The 22,521-nt window shown below is 44.3% G+C and overlaps 1 protein-coding gene across 1 annotated transcript; it reads right to left on the bottom strand.

Annotated features, from left to right (window-relative positions):
* Nucleotides 1-20,430: 20,430 nt before the first annotated feature.
* LOC134201690 (uncharacterized) lies at nucleotides 20,431-21,336 on the bottom strand. Its single transcript, XM_062676931.1, has one exon. The coding sequence runs from the start codon at nucleotides 21,334-21,336 to the stop codon at nucleotides 20,431-20,433; it is 906 nt and encodes a 301-aa protein (XP_062532915.1).
* Between the last annotated feature and the right edge of the window lie 1,185 nt (nucleotides 21,337-22,521).

Raw genomic sequence — 22,521 nt, forward strand, 5'->3', positions numbered from 1 at the left:
AGCTACCGCCCGATTAGCCTCCTCATGTCTCTAGGCAAACTGTATGAGCGTCTGCTCTACAAACGCCTCAGAGACTTCGTCTCATCCAAGGGCATTCTCATCGATGAACAATTCGGATTCCGTACCAATCACTCATGCGTTCAACAGGTGCACCGCCTCACGGAGCACATTCTTGTGGGGCTTAATCGACCAAAACCGTTATACACGGAAGCTCTCTTCTTCGACGTCGCAAAAGCGTTCGACAAAGTTTGGCACAACAGTTTGATTTTCAAACTATTCAACATGGGCGTGCTGGATAGTCTCGTGCTCATCATACGGGACTTCTTGTCGAACCGCTCTTTTCGATATCGAGTCGAGGGAACCCGCTCCTCCCCACGACCTCTCACAGCTGGAGTCCCGCAAGGCTCTGTCCTCTCACCCCTCCTATTTAGCTTATTTGTTAACGATATTCCCCGGTCGCCGCCGACCCATTTAGCTTTATTCGCCGACGACACGACTGTTTACTATTCCAGTAGAAACAAGTCCCTAATCGCGAAGAAGCTTCAGAGCGCAGCCCTAGCCCTAGGACAGTGGTTCCGAAAATGGCGCATAGACATCAACCCAGCGAAAAGTACTGCGGTGCTATTTCAGAGGGGAAGCTCCACACGGATTTCCTCCCGGATTAGGAGGAGGAATCTCACACCCCCGATTACTCTCTTTAGACAACCCATACCCTGGGCCAGGAAGGTCAAGTACCTGGGCGTTACCCTGGATGCATCGATGACATTCCGCCCGCATATAAAATCAGTCCGTGATCGTGCCGCGTTTATTCTCGGTAGACTCTACCCCATGATCTGTAAGCGGAGTAAAATGTCCCTTCGGAACAAGGTGACACTTTACAAAACTTGCATAAGGCCCGTCATGACTTACGCGAGTGTGGTGTTCGCTCACGCGGCCCGCACACACATAGACACCCTCCAATCTCTACAATCCCGCTTTTGCAGGTTAGCCGTCGGAGCTCCGTGGTTCGTGAGGAACGTTGACCTACACGACGACCTGGGCCTCTAATCTATCCAGAAATACATGAAGTCAGCGTCGGAACGGTACTTCGATAAGGCTATGCGTCATGATAATCGCCTTATCGTTGCCGCCGCTGACTACTCCCCGAATCCTGATCACGCAGGAGCCAGTCACCGTCGACGCCCTAGACACGTCCTTACGGATCCATCAGATCCAATAACCTTTGCATTAGATGCCTTCAGCTCTAATACTAGGAGCAGGCTTAGGGACCTCGGTAACCGTACTCGTAGAACTCGACAAAAAGTTCGCCGTGCAACCTAACCCATGAATCAGCTCGCTGAGTTTCTCGCCGGATCTTCTCAGCGGGTCGCGATTCCGATCCGGTAGTAGATTCATTCGCGAAGCAGCTACTCTTGAGCTGTTAGGTCTCCGTTGGAGGCGCTCGGGTAGCTGTTAGCAAATCCCACCCCTCCTGGCTGAGCCTGTTCGAAACATAGCAACCCTATTTTCCTCACCGCGGCGGAAGCGGGGGAGAGGCGTGGAGTGACAAAATAAAACGACGTGCATCGACGAAACGCAATCATTGTCGGTCCCGTAAAACTGTATTAACTTTGATCCGATTAATAAACCAGCTTTAAATACAGTCCACTTTTATTGATATAAGCCTTGCACCCAACATCTCATCGCAACGGCGCCAACATATGGTCCTTCAAACCTCAACATAATCGGAAGAAGATAGTACATCGGGTCTTTCAAAGAAGTCTTTTGGAGCCTAGGACGCCTATCAACCTTCGTGGGTCTACATTCCGCTGGAAATTCGTCGCCACTGCTTGAAAAAGAAGATCATCTGTTTTTTCAACGCCTACCTACACTTCAAATTCAAGCAGCGCCTCAGGTGGATTACCTTCGTGGAACGCCCATAATTATCTACTCTACAGAAGAAGTCCGAATCCAGCTCACCGACAACATTTAAAAAACAACAATCCAACAAACGTACAACATTGCCGCATCAGCTGAGTACAACACAATCAACACCATTACTCAAGGTCTCATAGGATCAAGTCACAGGAGGTTTACAAAGAAAAGATACGTAAGATCGTTCCTTATATTTTATTCTTTCCATTCCTCATTAACATTAACATTAACATTCATAACCATAACAATTAATTGCTACCGTCAACATTTTCACTATTAACAAAAGGTCCAAAGGTCATTCTTCTCATTCTTGTCAATCACTTTTTATGCTTCTCATTAAGTTTTTATTAAACACAACATAAAATAACACAAGAGCTTTGCTTTTCACGCTTGTTCATTTCATCGCTAATATATAATTTACATTTACACATTTCGTTAGGTATAGCTTTAAAGTATTATTGTAGTGTATCATTTGCTTGACACTAGATTTAGATTTAAATTCACAATTTCATTTTAATACTAAACTTTTAAAATAACTCATTCGCCTTCTAATAAAACATTGTAGAAACTTTTATTAAAAAAAATATACATATTGCGGGTAGTTTGAAATATAACACTCCTTAAGTACAGCTGTTAACAATTTTTGCTATTATACTTTATTCAGGGACTTAGATTTTGCTTGGCAGTCTATTGCTATAATTTTTTTGGCAGGGTCAACTTTTGCTTTTAGTTGCTTCATTGCCTTTGGGAAGTAGATAGTTGGTACTCGAAATAAAGATGCCTGAAGGCAAAGTAAAAGACTTAATTAAAAGGAGGGCCTCAATAAAGGCCAAAATAACACAATTCTCTACGTATTTGGATGTCCTACGGGGTTGTGATTATCTCAATGATGTGCAATTCTCGGAACTCCAAGTACGTCTTGAGAAATTCGAAACCTTATACGGGGACTTCGACACTTTTCAGAGTGAGATCGAGATGCTGTCAGACGCGCCGGAAGACCATTATAAGGATCGTGAGTCCATTGAGTCGCAGTACTACAAGCTTGTGGCTTCTGCGCGTACGCTGTTGGATCAACGCAAAAATAATGACGGTAGGTCCGAGGTAAGCTCTGAAAATGGCATGAAGAATACCACCGTGTTAAGTCAAAAGCCAAACTATATTAAGTTGCCAAAGATTGATGTACCCCACTTTGACGGTTGTTACCAGCACTGGCTTGAATTTCGAGACACTTATATTTCTTTGGTTCATGAAAACGATACCCTCGATAGTATTAATAAGTATCACTATTTAAGAGCTTCTCTTCATGGAAGCGCTGCTTTAGTAATCAAAAGTTTAGATTTTAAAGCAGATAACTACTCTTCTGCGTGGACTCTTCTCTGTGAGCGTTATGACAATAAGCGCTTACTTGTCAACAATCACGTCCAAATTCTTTTTAATGTTGACGTCATACAAAAAGAATGCAGTAGGAGTTTACGACACATTGTAGATGTAACCAACAAAAATCTTAGAGCCTTAGCCACATTGGATCAACCTGTCGAACATTGGGACACTTTGGTGATTCATATGATGGCGTCTAAATTGGACAGCATCACTAGTAGGGGCTGGGAAGAGCATCGTAATACTCTCAGCGCCCCTCCAACTCTAAAAATATTTACTAAATTCATTTCAAATAAAGCCGATTTATTGGAAACGTTAGAGGACGCGCGTCGAATCAAATCTAAAAATGAACATTTTAAGCTTAAAGCACTAACTACCATTAACAAAAATAAAACAGTTGCGTGTCCGTTATGTAATCAGGAACACTTCTTGTACGCGTGCGAGTCTTTTAGAAGTTTGTCGATTGAAACACGTATTAGGAAAGCAAAAGAGCTTAGAGTGTGCCTTAACTGTCTGAGGCCTGGACACACTGATTCTCAATGTAAGCTTAGCCATTGCAAGTACTGCAAGTTAAAACACAACACGCTTCTTCATTATACGAAGCAAACAGTCCCAGTTGAAACCGTTGTCGTGTCAGCCACGGCTACTGATACTTCATCACACGTTTTACTCTCTACGGCGTTAGTTCAGGTTTTAGACTCTAAGGGGCAAACGCACACTGCACGTCTTCTTTTAGACAACGGGAGTACTGCTAACTTTATTACGGAGGATCTCTGTCATAGGCTTAATTTGAGAACGAAGCGTGTGGATTACATGGCATGTGGTATCAGCAATAAAACCTCGGCGTGTAATGAATCGTGTTTGATAAGCATACGTTCATTAGATGGCAACCACAACTTTAACATCAATTGCTATCTCTTGAATAAAATTACGAACTCTTTACCCTTAGCATATTTAGAAAATAAAAACATAAATATACCATCGGGAGTATCTTTAGCGGATCCAACTTACCATATTCCATCCTCCATTGACATATTGGTCGGAGCAGATGTTTTCTGGAATGTCATAGGTACAAACCGTATTCAACTAGGCAAAGATAAACCTGTTCTTTTTGAAACCAAACTTGGCTGGGTAATTTCTGGTTCCCTCTTAAACAAGACTAACTCTAAAGATTTACATTGCTTATTAAGTTGCGATTCTTCAAAGATCACCACAGATCTTACTAAATTTTGGGAGCTAGACTCTATACCATCTTCAACAATCAACGATTTAAATAGTCATCCGTGTGAAAAGGTGTTCACTGAAACTACAACGCGCGCTGAAGACGGACGCTTTAACGTGACTTTACCTTTTCATGAATCACCAAAATGTTTAGGAGACTCGTACTATATGGCCAAGCACCGGTTCCTTTCACTCGAAAGGAGACTAAAATCAAACAAGATATTTAGAATGCTATGCGGTAGCTTTATGCGCGAGTATCTCGATCTTGGTCACATGAGTGAAAATATCCACAATACTAACAATAACGTGGTTCAGTATTTCCTTCCTCATCATGGTATTTTAAAGGAATCGAGTACAACTACAAAATTGCGAGCAGTCTTCGATGCATCTGCTCGTACATCGACAGGTAAATCACTAAATGATATTCAGGTAGTAGGCCCCACGATACAAGATGATTTATTTTCAATTTTAATACGATTTCGACAACATCTGTATGTGGTCGCGGCCGATATAGAAAAAATGTATCGACAAATTTCATTAGACAGTTCTCAACGCCCTTTACAACAAATTTTATGGCGATTTAATCCTTCACAACCCATAAAGACGTACACACTAAACACATTAACTTATGGCATGGCCTCAGCTTCTTTTATAGCAACCCGATGTCTTATACAGCTAGGCAATGAAGCTCACAATGACGATGTTAAGCGCGCTATATGTCATGACTTTTATGTTGATGACTACTTAGGTGGAAGTCACACCATTCACAGCACCATAGAATTGTGCAGAAAGATTAAGGTTGCCCTCCAGTCTGGACAATTTAATCTTCGTAAATGGTATTCCAATAGTTCTGAAATTCTCAGAGCTATTAGTGATACTTCGAATGATAACGCAGATTGCGTAGATCTGAGTTCCAACGAACACTCGAAGACTTTAGGTCTTAATTGGAAATGTCGCGCTGACAATCTATACTTTTCGATAAATTTGTCACCTTCACTCATTATAACAAAGCGGTATATCTTGGCTACCGTAGCCCAAATATTTGACCCGCTTGGCTTAGTTTCGCCTTGCATTGTAGAAGCTAAGCTTTTGCTGCAAGATCTCTGGAAACATAAATGCTCATGGGACGACGAGATCATGGAACCTTTAAAGAAGACATGGCTTAACTTTGTTAAAACCTTACCTCATCTCAATGATATTCTAATTCCGCGCTGCGTTATTTCTCAGCCGATTGGAATACAGCTTCATGTTTTCACGGACGCATCGGAGAGAGCCTACGGCGCATGTGTTTATGTTCGAAGTGAGACGTCAGAAGGATCCATAAAAACCATTCTTTTAGCATCAAAAAGCAAAGTAGCTCCTATAAAAGCTACTACGATTCCAAGACTGGAACTTTGTGCCGCCATGCTTGGTTCCAAATTATGTGAAAAGATCACCATGACTTTAACATTAAAAGTAGAAAGGTGTTCATTTTGGTCGGACTCAACCATAGTTCTCGGTTGGATTGCCTCTTCTGCAGTTCATTTGAAAAAATTCGTAGCTCATCGTGTGTCTGAAATACAGAAAATCTGCGCTGGACACGAATGGCGGTATGTCCCTTCAAAGGAAAATCCAGCAGACTTGGTATCTAGAGGATTGAACGCTAGTCTTTTACGTAATTCCGCTTTATGGTGGTCGGGACCTTCATTTTTAGCTCAGGACCCATCACACTGACCAACTAATCCAAATTATACTGATCATCTTCCAGAAACTGTGCATGCTTTACACATAAATCAAGGCTCTTCAAAAAATTGTATATTGTCAAATCTAATTCAGAACACATCTAGATTTTCTAGGTTAATTCGCGTGACATCTTATATCTATCGTTTTATATCTAATTGTAATCATAAACATTTACAAAAAGGGAGGCTAACTGACTTAGAATTAAGAAGTGCAACAAACCATTTATTATTTGTAGCTCAGGAAGAATCGTTTTCTGCAGAGCGTTCTCTTTTAATCGCTGGTAGGCCTTTACCGATTAAAAATAAACTTATTTCTTTGTCACCTTTCCTCGATAGCGATGGGTTGATGAGAGTTGGCGGTAGACTCAACAATTCAGATTACGAATTTAATATTAAGCACCCAATTCTTCTCCACGCTAACCATCGTTTAACTAATCTTATATTTGAAATGTTACATCTTAAACATTTACATTGTGGTCCTAAACTCTTATTAGCAATCACTAGGCACAACTATTGGCCCATTGGTGGCAATAATTTAGCTAAAAGTGTTGCAGATTTAAGGCTACTACTGTTCAGCCACCCATGGGGGATTTACCACGTCAACGTGTGCACCTGGAATATCCCTTTCTTCAAACTGGCGTTGATTACGCTGGCCCAGTGTTGGTAGCAAACCGGAAAGGTAGAGGTTCTAAACTAATAAAATCATACATCTGCGTGTTCGTATGTTTGGCAACAAAGGCCGTACATTTGGAGCTTGTCTCGGACCTGTCCAAGGATGCATTCATTGCTGCTTTGAATAGATTTACTGCGCGACGCGGGAAGCCACAATCAATTCTGTCTGATAATGGTACCACCTTTGTTGGAACGTTCAATGAATTATCCAAACTTCTTAGTCGTACCCTACCTTCCGATTTGGCAGAGCAAGAGATTAAATTTTCTTTTATACCGGCATACACACCACATTTTGGCGGACTTTGGGAGTCAGCCGTTAGGTCTACGAAATATCACTTGCGTAGAATTTTAGGGCTAACACATCTCACATTTGAAGAAATGACGACTTTATTAACTCAAATTGAAGCCATTTTAAATTCAAGGCCTCTCATTCCTCTGTCAGATGATCCTTCGGACTATTATCCTCTCACTCCAGCTCATTTCCTAATAGGACGATCTTTACTCTTTGTACCTCAGCCTGATTTAACAAATCATTCAACTTTAACCTCTCTTAAGAGATTCCAGCGTATCGAGTACCTTAAGCAGCATTTTTGGCAGCGATTCTCCAATGAGTACGTCGTGTGGCTACAACAAAAAATGAAATGGATGACTCAAAAGGGAGACTTAAAAGAAGGTATGATGGTTGTCATCAAGGAGAAGGGACTACCACCTCTTATGTGGCTGCTCGGACGCATTATTCGTCTTTGTCCTGGACGAGATGGAATTACACGTGTGGCAGATATCTTAACCAAGAAAGGTGTTATACGACGCGCTTACAACAACATATGCCCGCTACCAGTCAATATTTGAAGTTCTTCAACCCGGGGAGCATGTTCGAAACATAGCAACCCTATTTTCCTCACCGCGGCGGAAGCGGGGGAGAGGCGTGGAGTGACAAAATAAAACGACGTGCATCGACGAAACGCAATCATTGTCGGTCCCGTAAAACTGTATTAACTTTGATCCGATTAATAAACCAGCTTTAAATACAGTCCACTTTTATTGATATAAGCCTTGCACCCAACATCTCATCGCAACGGCGCCAACAAGCCTTTGCTCGCCCACCTGTCCTGGTGAAACTGGAAAGGCCTCCGGGCCACCAGTAATACTTCAATCATAAACAAAAAAAAAAAAAACGGGCAGACTCCCGGTAGTCCCTCCCCGGAGCCACGACCAACGTGTCGTCGGCGTAACAGATTACGCTCAGCCCGGGGAGGGGACCCCGTACGACGCCCCGCAGGACCCAGTCCTAGCCGATGTTCCACAGCAGGGGGCCCAGGACAGACCCCTGCGGAACACCGCGCTCGACCGGAAAGCGGTACATCGCCCCATCGTGTCCGATGCACTGGATCGACCTGCCCTCGAGGTAGGAGCCGATCAGTCGGCGGAGGTATGCGGGGACGCCGTGATACTCCAGCGCCCCCGCGATCACCGACCAGGGCAGGGTGTTGACGGCGTTCCTTACATCTAAGGATAACGCCATCGCCACCCCGCCCCGGGATACGGCTTCGTCGGAGAGGGCACGCACGCGCAGAATTGCGTCTATCGTCGAGCGGCCCTCTCTGAAGCCGTATTGTTCCGCCGAAAGATCGGGACCCGTCTCGGTCAGGTGCCGGACGATGCGGGCCGCGACGATCCTCTCGAGCATCTTGCCCGCTTCGTCCAGGAACACGATGGGGCGATAGCCCGCGGGTGAGTCCGCGGGGCGGCCGTCCTTCCGCAGAAGGACCAGTCTGCCCGTCTTCCATTTCGACGGGAACCGTCCCGACTCGAGGCACGCTTCGAAAAGCCCCCCGAGCCGGTCCCCTAGGGCCTCGAAGGCCAAGCTCCAGACCCGGCCGTGAACGCCGTCAGGGCCGGGGGCCGCGTCCTTCGCTCTCATTCTGGACACGGCCGCATGGATCTCCGCCCCCGTGATAGGGGGAGGGGGCTCCTCGGCAGCGGGAACGCTGGGGCGACGCGGAGGCGTGCCCCACGTGGCGTCCATCTGGGGGGGGCTCAAAGTCCCCCCCCGCTGCCGGCGGGAAGAGTGCCGCAACAATTTCCCGCAGCTGCCGAGGCTGGAGCCGCTCGGTCACCGGGAGCGCCCACGGCTGCAGTTTCCTGCGAACCATCTTGTATGGGCGCCCCCAGGGATCTTCGTCGAGCGACTCCAGGAGAATCTTCATGCTCTGCTTCTTGGCCTCGCCGATGGCCAGCTGCAGCGCCGTCTGCTTTTGACGACAGTCAACGTGCAGCCGGGCCGCCGTCTCCGCGAACGCAGCGTCGCGACGACGGCGGCGGCGGTGGCGTGCTGTTATATCCCTAGCCTGTATAGACTAATGCTTACCAAACACCTTACTCATCATAAGCCCTCTCACAGTGATTTCATGAGAACATACCAGGCTCAGTTCGGGTCAGATATTCATTGAAGTGAGACGTTTACCAATTTTCCTCACTATTTCTAAATTCTTTTATTATAATTAATTATTCATTAAAAATATTGTGTAGTGTCGAATAAATCCTTTTTTTAAAAAGAGTTCGGCCTTCTCACTACTATCATTTGGTGGCAGCTTAAGGGATTTTAAGTAAAGAAAATCCGGGAAACGCCTTCGTGTGTGAACTGTGTACAAAAGCTGTAAATTCAAAAACTAATTTCGGCTGTATTCGCCGTTGTGAGTTCTGCATCTCTCATTTGTGAAAAGTGAAAATAACATGTTCGTGAACATCTTATACATGTAAGTTAATTCATGTGCACATTCCATCGGTGGTGTATATTCAAATAAATCACAAAACTAAAAGTGAAATAAACTTTCAAATAATCCATAAACACCTCACGCTATCGCTACAATTGTCCAGTTCCGAGAACTCTTATCTCGCTCAGCGCATCCGCTCACCTGTATTTGGTATCGAATAAATTCAAGATAAATTATTACGATGACTACAAAGGTAGAGACTAGGCAGAGAGGTCAAAAATCAGAGAGTGAAGAGAAAATCGATTTGAACATTCTATTAAAGTTTATTAAAAACTTCGACGGTAACAGAGAAAATTTAAGTGCATTTCTCACAAATTGTCAAAACGCCTATAATCTAGCTAATCCACAACAAAAACCTATTTTATTTAAGTATATTTTAAGTCAGTTAGAGGGTAAAGCAGAATCAGTATGTGCCATATGCGAATTCGAATCGTGGGAACAATTATCGGAATTTTTACGTGCACAGTTTGGCGATAAAAAATAGTACGCTGCATTACTCTCTGACCTACAAAGTTGTAAACAAAATCATATTGAACCGGTCAACCAATACGCCTTACGTGTAGAGTCATGTTTAGCAAGACTTTTAACAGAAATAAATATCTCCATGCCGTCACGTAATAAAGGCGAACTGGCAGGCCGTGTCGCTGCAATGCAAGACCTCGCTTTATATTCATTTATCACTGGGTTAGACCCTAAATTGTCTATTGGTGTTCGTTGCCGCGATCCTGACACATTGAACGAAGCAATAAACCTCGCTGTCTCAGAAGAAAAAATTCTACAAACAACTGTTAAAAAGTTTCCCTCGTTTTCATCTGGATTTTCATTCAGAAACCCGCCCATTTTGAGTCGTAATCCTCAACAAACCCAGTTCCAATTTCGGCCTAAAATTAATACCGCACAATCTAATAACTTAACTCCGGGTACTAGTGGAAGACTTTTCTGTCGTTATTGCAAAAAAGATGGCCATATCCTAGAGAATTGTCGTAGAAGAGAATACAATAATAAACGATTCCAAAACCAACCACAGAATTATCAACAATGGCCTCAAACCAATCAAAATCGCATAAATTTTACCGACAACGTATATATCCATGGTAACTCAAGTGAACCTCAAATAGTTAAATCACGTGATGAGGTTGACCAATCAAACGCTTTAAACTAAGCCCTGACCTGCGTAGGTGTCGTCCGGGTCAAAAGTCCTATAAAACCGACACCCAAATATTTTACAATTCTTTAAACAGCTATAAGAACAAGGTACTTCTAAATGAGCACGTTATGCGACAGGGTAACCAGCCCCGAACTGGAAATTGTGCCAATCCCATTTCAAAAAGCATTACACGCCAGGGTAACCAGTCCCAAACAGGAAATGCTCAAACTCACAGTCTCCCTCTTCTTAAAAGTATGACCAATGGACAGGGTAACCAGCCCCAAGCTCGCGGTCTTCCTCTTAATAATAAAACCAAGCCGCAGGATTATCAGCCCCACAAAGAAGGTCCTAGATGTAAACAAAAAAACGAACCCGTAAAAGAAATAAGTATATATGAAATTGTCACCCGAAAACGATTCCTACCTTACATTAAGATACATACATCAGTAAACCGAAACCCCCTTACCTTTTTGGTAGATTCTGGAGCGTCAATATGTGTTCTAAGTAAAAAACAAATTAATGACTTTACACAGTTACAAAATGTATTTCTATTAGAGTCAAGGGTATAGATACCCAGAAAGAAACCTTAAAGAGTACAGGATGCTTAAACGTACTTTTAACGTTTAACGAGAAATTGGAAATAGCACACACCTTCCATATATTTGACAACATAGATTTACCCTACGACGGCATCATAGGTAACGACTTATTTATGCAACACAAGTGCCGCATTAATTACCAATTAAATTCCCTTGAAATAAACAATCATAACATAAAATTGTCCTTCGACGAACCGTCGTATACACTCGAACCTCGGACCGAGACGGTGATAGAGTGTTCAGTGAAAAACCCCGAATTACAAGAAGGGATTATACTCGATCAACATATATCTAAGTCCCTTCTTGTATCAAACTGTGTTGCTCGAGTAAAAAACAACAATAGAATTAACATAACAGTACTAAATATGTATGTCAGATGAAAAAATGAATTTAAAGGCCAACTTAATGCTTACCCTATTACCGATCAACCTTACCGAAATTGAAAGGACCGATGGAGAATCGTAATCGACTACCGAAAGTTAAACGATATTACTATTGGAGAAAATTACCCTATTCCTCAAATTAACGAAATTTTGGACCAATTAGGACAAAGCAAATACTTTACAACTCTAGACCTTGCTTCCGGTTTTCATCAGATTCAGATGTCTCCAATTGATGCACCAAAAACTGCCTTTAGCGTACCGCAAGGGCATTTTCAATTTAATAGGATGCCCTTTGGGTTAAAAAATGCACCCGCCACTTTTCAAAGAACTATGAATACTGTGTTGTCTGGACTACAAGGATACACTGTTTTGTGTATCTTGATGATATTGTAATCTATTCATATGATCTTCCGTCTCACATTGAAAAGTTAAACCTAGTTTCAATAAACTTCGAAATTTCCGTTTAAAACTCCAGCCCGATAAGTGTGAATTTTTAAGGAAGGAAGTCGCATATTTGGGTCATGTTATCAGTGGCGAAGGAGTTAAACCTAACCCAGAGAAAATTAAAGCTGTAACGCAATTTCCTGTGCCAACATGTGCAAAAGATATAAAATCATTCCTAGGCTTAGCGTCATATTACCGAAGGTTCATACCTGAGTTTTCAAAGCATGCAAAATCATTGACAAACCTCTTAAAGAAAGACGTCCCATTTATTTGGACTAACACACAACAACTGTCATTCGAATTATTAAAAGAAAAATTTGTAACAGCACCAGTTCTCATATACCCTGACTTCACAAAACCATTTGTTCTAACATGTGATGCGTCGAACTACGCTATCTCAGCTATTCTCTCGCAAGGCGCAGTTGGTAAAGATCAACCTATAGCCTTTGCCTCCAGAACACTCAATAAAGCCGAATGCAATTATAGTGTTACCGAAAAGGAGTGCCTAGCTATTGTTTACGGAACTAAAACATTCCGACCCTACCTTTTTGGACGACAGTTCACCATAATTACCGACCACAAACCAAAGTTGCAAAGACAAGTAGACGATAATCATTCAGAAAATGGGCTACCTGACGATCATCCCGAATCGGCTCCTAGAAGTAATACTTCTGATCCCGCAAGAACTGAAGAAGAAGTTCCCCCTCAGTGCTCAAAACAACCTGATATTGGAAACTATGACCTACCTGACCTGCAACTACCAGACGACTTTATTTTACCAGAAGACTTAGATCTCCCTGATGATTTTGATATTCCTAGTCCACCATCCTCCGAATCCTGTAATGATGACGATACTTACTCCAAATGCTTGAAATCTATCTAAACTAATAATATAATATTATAAAGAGGAAAGATTTGTTTGTTTGTTTGTTTCGAATAGGCTCCGAAACTACTGGACCGATTTGAAAAATTCTTTTTCCATTAGAAGCCGACATTGTCCCTGATGAACATAGGCTACTTTTTTTAATTTTATTTTTTTGGTTTCATGTGTGTTTTAATGTTTCCGAAGCGAAGCGAGGGCGGGTCGCTAGTAAATAATAAAACAATGGCATTTGACACCAGTATCAGAGAACATAATGAAAATATTCTAAAAACAAATTCGAAGCACATCGTAATACCTACCTCTATCGACCTAGATGAGTCAAATCGCTACATATCTGAAATAATTGGCAACATCCCTGATTCTAAAGAATTCTTAGCACTAGAAAGAACTTTATATTCATTCATAACAATTGAGAAGAACGGTGTTAAATATTACTTCTTATTTGTCAAAGTTTATCATTATGACAATACAACTTATGACGACGTTTTCAAAAGCCTTAAAAACCTAAAGTCACAATTCTTAATATCAAAAATAAACGAATTCAGTATTACTGATTTTAGTAATCCTTTCGACTGTCACGTCTTCTTTAAAATATATAATATCATATCATATCTGTTTCATAATACAAATATTAGTGTACAAATTTACAAGAACACCATAATGTACCCCTCTATGAGCGATATTACCAAAATTCTAAGGGAAAATCATGACATCCATATTTCTGGTCACTTGGTTTCCAATAGAATGTTAAAGAGAATTCAAGAAAGGTACTATTGGCGGAACATGCGAACTGATGTTGAGAATTATGTCCGTAGCTGCGTATACTGCCAAGCTAATAAAGCACTGCGTCAGACGAACCGCGCTCCAATGCAAATAACTTCCACGTCTACCCAGCCGTTTGAGCGTGTCGCTTTAGACATAGTAGGCCCACTTTCTGAAGCTGGTAATATTAAATTGAAGTTCATCCTAACACTACAGGATGACCTCACAAAATACTCAGCTGCTTATCCAATATCTCAGGCCACAGCAGAAGAAACATCTGAATGTCTAATCCATTTCATCAGTCAGTTTGGTATTCCTAAAACTATTTTAACCAACCAGGGTACCAATTTTACAGCTGAACTGTTTAAACAAACTTGCAGCTTCCTAAAGATTAAATAGCTCTGGTCAACCCCTTACCATCCACAAACTCAAGGAGCATTAGAAAGGAGTCAGTCGACTCTAAAAGAGTACTTAAAGTCATTTGTCGATGAAAATCAGGGCAATTGGCCTCGCTATGTGTACACGGCTATGCTTACTTATAATACTACCGTTCATTCTACTACCAACTTCACACCATATGAACTAGTCTTCGGTCACAAAGCAATTATACCATCTTCCATTTACGACTCTTCTTTGGAATCCACATATAACAGTTACGTTAGAGTCCTACAACAACGCTTACGCCTCTCTAGAGAAAAAGCTATAGAGAATATACTAAAGTCCAAAACTACATCTAAAACATATTATGATAAACACACAAAAATAATGAAGTATAAAGCAGGTGATATGGTATACGTCAAAAATCATTTACGGCTCCGCAAGGCTTTATCACCCATCTGGAAGGGACCCTATAAAGTCATTCGAATCAATGGCAATAACACAATTACCATACTGATGAACAGAAGACATGTAAAATACCATTATGACGAGATTAAACATGCTTAAAACGTAATTCTTAAGATATTATATACTATCATTCCAGAATCATCGCGACCAGTTTCTCCGTTGCAACAACTGATGTCGTAGAACCTATTAAAGAAAGTGCAGGAATTCATTTTGACCCTTTGGGAATATTACGAGTCTCTAATAATTACCTTCACGTCCTAGTACCCATAGATATTGGATATATCAAACCCCATATACAAAACATAAGGACTGCTTTAGGTGGTGCTAGAACTCTTTGTCAGCAACATGACCTGAACGTTTCCAAATGTCACAATTTTTTTGCAACCCTTAACCTCCCGTCTCGAGGGTATCTTAAGGGATTATGACTCAATATCACACCTGATACCCGAGAGAAATAAGAGATCAGCATGGTTTCCTGGCTTTGGTACATTGTTTAAGCATTTGATTGGCACCATGGATGAAAACGACTCGTTTCGGTATAATGCTGCAATCCAACATTTAGAAAGTAACGATAAAAAATTGTCATCCATAATTAAGGATAATATTTTAATGACAAACACAGCCTTGAGAAATTATAACGATACACTAAAATTGATTAGTATTAATGAAGCTCAAATGGGTAACGCCATCGAAAACCTTTCAACTGTATTAAATAATATAACTAATTTACCAAAGGAATTGTATGTAGAGTCTAAAATGAATGAAATTTATAACGAATTGTCTTCTAGTTTACTAACATTATCATTTAAGTTAGACGACATTGTTAACGCGATTATGTTTACTAAAAGCCATTCTATACACCCCTCCATACTAACCCCAAAACAACTCTATGATGAATTAACACATAGCATTAAGGATTTAAATAAGGATAATGAATTGCCTATTAGTTTAAGTTTAGATAATATCCACTCGTTGAGCGATGTGAGCCAACTTTCATGTTATTTTATGAATAATAAAATAGTTTTTGTTATTAAAATTCCCCTAGTATATAAGTCAGAATACTTAGTCTATAAGTCTATACCTGTTCCTATACCACACGATGTGGAACATTCAAATTCATATGTTATGATCATTCCTCGTTGTAATCATATAGCTGTAAGTAGAGATAAGTTGACATATGTATGTCTAACCGATTTAAGTACGTGTTCCGAAATTACAAATTCAATCTATATATGTAATAATGTTGACACATATTCTGTCCAAGATGCACCCATTTGCGAAACTGAACTATTATGTAAAATTGTCAATACGCTACCTCAACAGTGTGACACGAGAATAATTCATGGGCATATTGACACATGGCAAGAATTAGTGGGTAATAAGTGGTTATTTGTTAAATCAGTACCTACCAAACTTACCCTTGAGTGTGATTCTCAAGTATCAGAATATAAATTGTTAGGGACCGGTATTTTTAACCTAAAACCAGATTGTAAAGCATATTATAGAAATAAGGAATTCACCCCTAAGTTTAGTTATAGTATATTAACTACTGTAATTTCCGACTTTAATCTTATAGATAATTCTTGTTGTGACAAATATAAATTTAAACTAACCGAACCTAAATTAGAACCTTTAAAACTGTATGATTTGAATTTAGATAAACTTACAACTGTCTCCAATGCTCAGGTATTGTCAGATATAGATAAAATAATTACGGAACCAAATCCTCTTATAGAGTACAGATCACATCACCCCATTCTTTTATATTGTTTAGTTATTATAAGTTTGATTTTCATGTTTTATAAGATTATTAGGAAATTAGGTAAATGTCCAATATCAAAAAATACTTTTCACCCAAATGAGATCTCGGATGAAGTCCAAGAACAGGAAGAAATACCAATTCCTAGACTTCGAATCTCATCCTGAAACTCATATAAAATTATAAGTTTCATCTTGTCGGGGGGGTTGTTATATCCCTAGCCTGTATAGACTAATGCTTACCAAACACCTTACTCATCATAAGCCCTCTCACAGTGATTTCATGAGAACATACCAGGCTCAGTTCGGGTCAGATATTCATTGAAGTGAGACGTTTACCAATTTTCCTCACTATTTCTAAATTCTTTTATTATAATTAATTATTCATTAAAAATATTGTGTAGTGTCGAATAAATCCTTTTTTTAAAAAGAGTTCGGCCTTCTCACTACTAACAGTGCGCTCCGGCGGCGCGCCCTCATGCACTCCTCGCGGAGTCTTGCGATCTCGGGCGACCACCAGAACGCACCCCCACGTGGTGCTCGGGGGCCGACCCGGGGCATGGAGGCATCACAAATATCTGCCATGTTGCCCCGGAACCAGTCGACCTCCGCATCCACGTCCGCAAGCCGCGCGGGTTTTGGCGCCCACGCAGCAACAGCGGCCGCCTCCATCAGCAACTCCTTGTTCATCCGTTTCAAGGCCCACCTGGGGAACGAACGGGGCGCACCTTGCGGGAGCTCCTCCTCACCGCGGGCGCCCGCGGCTGACGACGACGGCAAGGAAGAGGCGGAGAGCTCGAATCGGACGTATCTGTGGTCCGAGAGCGTCTCCGCCCCCTCGAGTACGCGCCAGACGCGGTTGCGGCGCACGGCGGACGGGGACGCGAACGTCACGTCCACGTGAGATTCCCCGTTTCACCGCACGCAAGTCGCGACCGTGCCTCTGTTTAGGAGACAGAGGCCGGTCGCGATCGCCCACTCTGAAAGGGCCTCGCCTCGCGCATCCGTGCGGGGGGAACCCCAAGCCGTGCACTTGCCATTGAAGTCCCCCGCGACGATGACAGGGCGGGACCCGAAGCGGTGTAAAAGCACCTCGAGCCCGCCCAAATACCGCTCTAATTCGGCGAGGCTCCTGTTCGGAGAAAAGTACGCCCCGATCACAACGGTCCCGTCGATCCTAGCCGCGACGTACCCGGGTCCCCTGGCCACCATATCCAAGGGGGGTAACGCCGCGGACTGTCTCAACACAATGGCCACGGAGCCGTCGACGTCCCCTATCCAGCAGTCCTGGTCGGTGGGGACGAAGTACGGCTCCGCGGCGACAGCGACGTCGATTGACCACTCCGCCATAGTGTGGACGAGGAGATCCTGTGCCCTGGCGGAGTGGTTCAAATTACATTGAAGGAAGCGATGGACGCAACCCATTACGAGGCTACGTCCATCGCTCCCTCGTCTGTCCCGCCCTGCGGCTCGACAACAGCCGCGGCGGGATCTGACTCGCCGGCTGCCCTTGTTGCAGCTGGCTCTCTCCTTCTTTTTTTGATTTTCTTTCCGCCCCTCCTCGTTTTGGTAGAGGAGGGGGCGGATTTACACGCCGGGCCCCCGGCCCGGTGGTCGGCCTTCCTTTTAGCCGCGTCGCACAAGACGCAGTGCGGCGCGGCTGTGGTGCAGGAGGCTGCCTTGTGCCCCGGTTGGCCGCAGCGGAAACACAGGTCGCTGCGGTCCACGGTCGAGGGGCACTTGGCGAGACCGTGGCCGGTGCAGAAGCACCGAAGACAGCGCCACGGCCTGCTCTCCTGCAGTTGCACGTGGGCCATCACCCAGCCCACGCGCAGTCTCCCTGGACTATCAGCCGGCCGACCCTGTGGAGGGGTGGCCAGGAGGTTCGCCGTTGCTACCGGGCAACGCGCCCACGCCGTCCGGGTACCGGAATATGTTTCCCGGAGCTCCCCAACTTTGACGTCGGCGAGGGCGCAGTTGCCCTGCGACGCGATGGCCGCGGCGACCTCCTCCTTCGTGGCGCACTCGTCGAGGCACGTAATTTTCACCTCCGCCATTTTTACGGGCCGCGCGATGCGCACCACCTCGGGGTCCGGCAGGATCTCCCTCAGCCGGGCCGCCAATTTTTCGGCCGCGGCGTTGGTGTTCGGGCCGGGGCACTCAATGAGACGAGCCCCGTTGGCCGTCTGCCGGACCTTGACGCCACCCTCCACGCCGAGGGCGTCCACATTTACGTCGCCGCGCGCCTGGGTCATCACCTCGTGGTAGGTGATGCCTTTTTCTTTGCCGGCCGGCAGCAGCTCCACTACCACTGCAGCCGACCGCGGGGCGCGCGGCCTCCTTCGTCCATTTCGGCCCCTCGGCTCCGCTCGACCCTCTTGGTGGGGAGCGGCGGCCGCAGGGGCGGGCTTGGGGCGCGGCGCAGGAGGCGCCGCCACCCTTTTGGGCCCACGCCACACCATCGTCGTCCATGCCTCTTCCAAAGTGGCCGGGGCCGGGGGCAGCGGGCAGGGCTGGGGAGTCGGGGCCGGTTTCGCAGCGTTGACGCCCCCCTTCTTTTTATTCCGGCTCCTGCCGGGCCCCGCCTTCACAGGCTGGGACGGGGCAGGAGCAGTCTTCTGATTCTTGCGCTGGCCGGTGACTTGTGCTCCTGAGGGGGCGGCTTTTGGTGCCCCCGTGACTTGTTGGGTCCCCGATGGTCCGGGCTTGGACGGAACAGCAGCTGAGGCGGCCGGACGTGCCGCAGGTGTCGCGCCCTTTTTAGGGTCGCCATAAGTTCTGACGGCCATTGATTTTCGGGGTGCTGGCACAGGCGCACTGCCTTTCGCCTCATGGGAGAGGGGCGGCCTCGCACGCTCCACCCTGGAGCTGCGTGCTTCCTGTATAAGGAGCTGCCGCCTTAACTCCTCGACCTCGGTGAGGCCTTCCGCTTCGGGCGGAGGGGGACCGGGGGCCGAGCTGCGCTGTTTCTCGACCAGGTCGTTGACCACTGTGCGCAACTCGGCCATGTCTACCTTCATTTGCCCATTCTCCGCGCGAAGGCTACCGTTTTCGGCGCTAATTTGCTCTAAACGGGCGTACATTAAGTCCAGTTCCTTACGTAGGCATATCGTCTCCTCGTCCGTCGTGCGGCTTACCACATTTTCCATTAGCTCTGCCAGGGTGGCGGCTGACGACTTCATGGCGCGCACGTAGTCTCCTTTAAGCCCCGCTGCCGATTTTGTGGCTATGGTGGAGACGATATCCTTGACTATAGTGAATTTTCGGAGGGGGTCAAAGGGACCCACCTCGGTTGGGTAACGCTCCAAACGCGCGACATCTCCGGTTTTTGTTCTTTCTCTTGCCTCACGGCAGGCGGCCCTGGACTGCGCCGAGGAGGCAGCAGCCAGTCCGCGAGAAGAAACTGTGTCACAATCTGTGGCGGTTGTGTATTGTGGCTTACCGTACGTTGTGTACCAGCTGGTCGCGTAATTTCAGGAAAATCGCGCGAAAGCAAAGCGTGGTAGTGGGAATCGCCAGTCGGAACCTTCACAGAAAGAATATCATTAGTATTAGAGGCCAGTGAAGCTGGAGCAGACAGGGTAGTGGTGTCGTCAATTCATTTTCGATTCTTACAATCTACAATCAAGTTATAGTGACACAAAATATATCTACACCTATAATGGGCTTCGTCACATCAGCCACTATGAATCTCCATGGGTAATTGCGTCGGAGTCCAAGGTCCAGGTTGAGCTGCGAGTACCCATACGTCTCAATGGTTGATCCGTTGGCTGCTGTCAGTTTGTAGCTGGTTGGTGCACGACGCTCTCGTAGCTGGGTCCGTGGGAAAACACAGAGGTCGCTACCGGTGTCGACCAAAAACTGGGTTTTCGTGGTGCGGTCAGTTACGAAGAGGCGACCTGGAGAGTTGAGGCAGTCGTCTGTCGCCATTATCGACTGCCTGCGGCATTTCCCGACTCGTTGTAATCGCACGGCTTCTGGCATTTGCTTGCCTTAGCCCCGAACTTCGCGTGGTACCAACAAACGGGGTACCGTCGATAGCTGGAAGCAGATCGTGTTCTACTGCGGGACGTCGAACGCCACCGAGGTCGAGAACGGTTCTGGGAGCGGTTTGTGGTGCGAGTCTGGTCTTCGAGTCTTAACGCGAGGCGTTCCACCATTTTCCTCAACTCTGCGATTTCACTGGACTGGTTGACACTACTCGTCCCGCATGTCGAAGTGGCTGCGACGTTGCATGGAGTCGTTATTTCCTGTATTCGGTCAGCAAGGTCCGACAGCTGTTCTAGTGAATGGGTAGGCTGCGATGCTAGTACCGTCTGGATACTGTTCGGCAGGCGGTTACTCCAGATAGTTTGGATAAACTCATGTGGGACGGACGGTCCGGCTAGGTCCATGAGATGCCTCAGAAACTGCGACGGTTTTCGGTCACCCAACTCTTCATGAGTTAGCAATTGCTTGACCTTCTTTTCATGGGAGGTGGAAAGACGTCTGATGAGCTCGCTCTTAATTTTATCATAGCGATTGCTGGTCGGAGGATGCACGATAATATCCTTTACCGCCTTCGCATGAGGAATATCTAGGTTAGTGATAACATTATTGAACTTGATGTTGTCTTCTGTAATGCCATAGTTATCGAATTGACCTTCTAGAAGTGCAAACCAAATTTCTGGGTCCTCTGGAGAAAACGGAGGCACCTTCAAATTAAACTTCCGAATGTCGGACGGCAAAATGTCGTTGTCGTGTACAGTGGAAACGCGCATTTTTTTCGTTCGTCGGGGTTTTACGCTGCTACCTCCATGGGAACTAGCGGTCTCGACAGAATCACTGCTGCTCATTATGGTGTTCTTCAGGGGTCACCAGTATAGACGCGAATTGTGGTCTCCCGTATGGATGTGGATGAGTATGTATGTGTCGACCGGACGCGTAGCGTAATGTGGTAAAGGTAAGTAAGTACCTGAGTAGGCGTCGACGGTGTTCGGTTAATAAATTAAATACGACACCTTGCACACTAATTAAATGTTTATTACAACTAACACTTAGTCCACACGAGAATATAACACAGTCTATATTATTATAATTATGATTGAAGGTTACGAGCACAGACAGATATTCAGTTTATAAACAGTACACAGAAGACACTTTACACGACAGTACAGTAACGATAGACACAAAGAAAGCGCGTTATCACAAGAGATGCAAAAGCTTCGAAAACAATACAATAGTATATAATTAGCGAAAGCGACGTGCGTTCAGTACGAGGTAAGTTACGACTGGGGGCGTGGCTAGCCGCGATCAGCTGCGCAAGAGTATATTTTCCAGCTACCCGCGACATTTCGTTCAAGCGCGCGTGTCCACAGCGCAAACGAACGGGCGACCAGCTGATTGACGCGGTACGATAAATTGTCGTGTGTGTATGTCTGTTTTATATGTAATGTAGTAATAATATATTAATAGATATGTTATATGTGTGAATGTATACTCTGTGTTTATTAATAATTATATTAAATAAATATATTATATAAGTATTATATTGTCAAGAGTAAATGTGTGTGCATGGAATGTGGGATAAGCCCACAACTTCTATTATATAATTATTATTACACTTAACATTAATAAACAACTATGGTTCCGAATACAATTTTGTCCTATTCTTATGAACTATGACATTTTTTCCATTAATATTAATTTTAACACTGGGCGCAAGGTCTTCTATCACAATATATGGGCCAGTGTACAAAGTATCCAATTTATTTCCTATCTCATTTTTCAACAATAGTGTATCACCTGATTTGTATACAATGGGATTACTTGACTTATCATAATTTAGTTTTCTACGTTCTTTACTTATAATTAAATTATTTCTTGCATCTCTTTGAGCTTTTTGTAATCTGTATTTAAATTCCAACATATAATTATCAAAACAATACAGTGGTTCTACAATATTACATAAATTATTAGGCAATCTACATACTTGACCAAACACTAACTCATAAGGTGTATATTTAGTCTCTGAATGTACA

Source organism: Bombyx mori, chromosome W, assembly GCF_030269925.1.
Source record: "Bombyx mori chromosome W, ASM3026992v2".
Taxonomy (NCBI): Eukaryota; Metazoa; Arthropoda; class Insecta; order Lepidoptera; family Bombycidae; genus Bombyx; species Bombyx mori.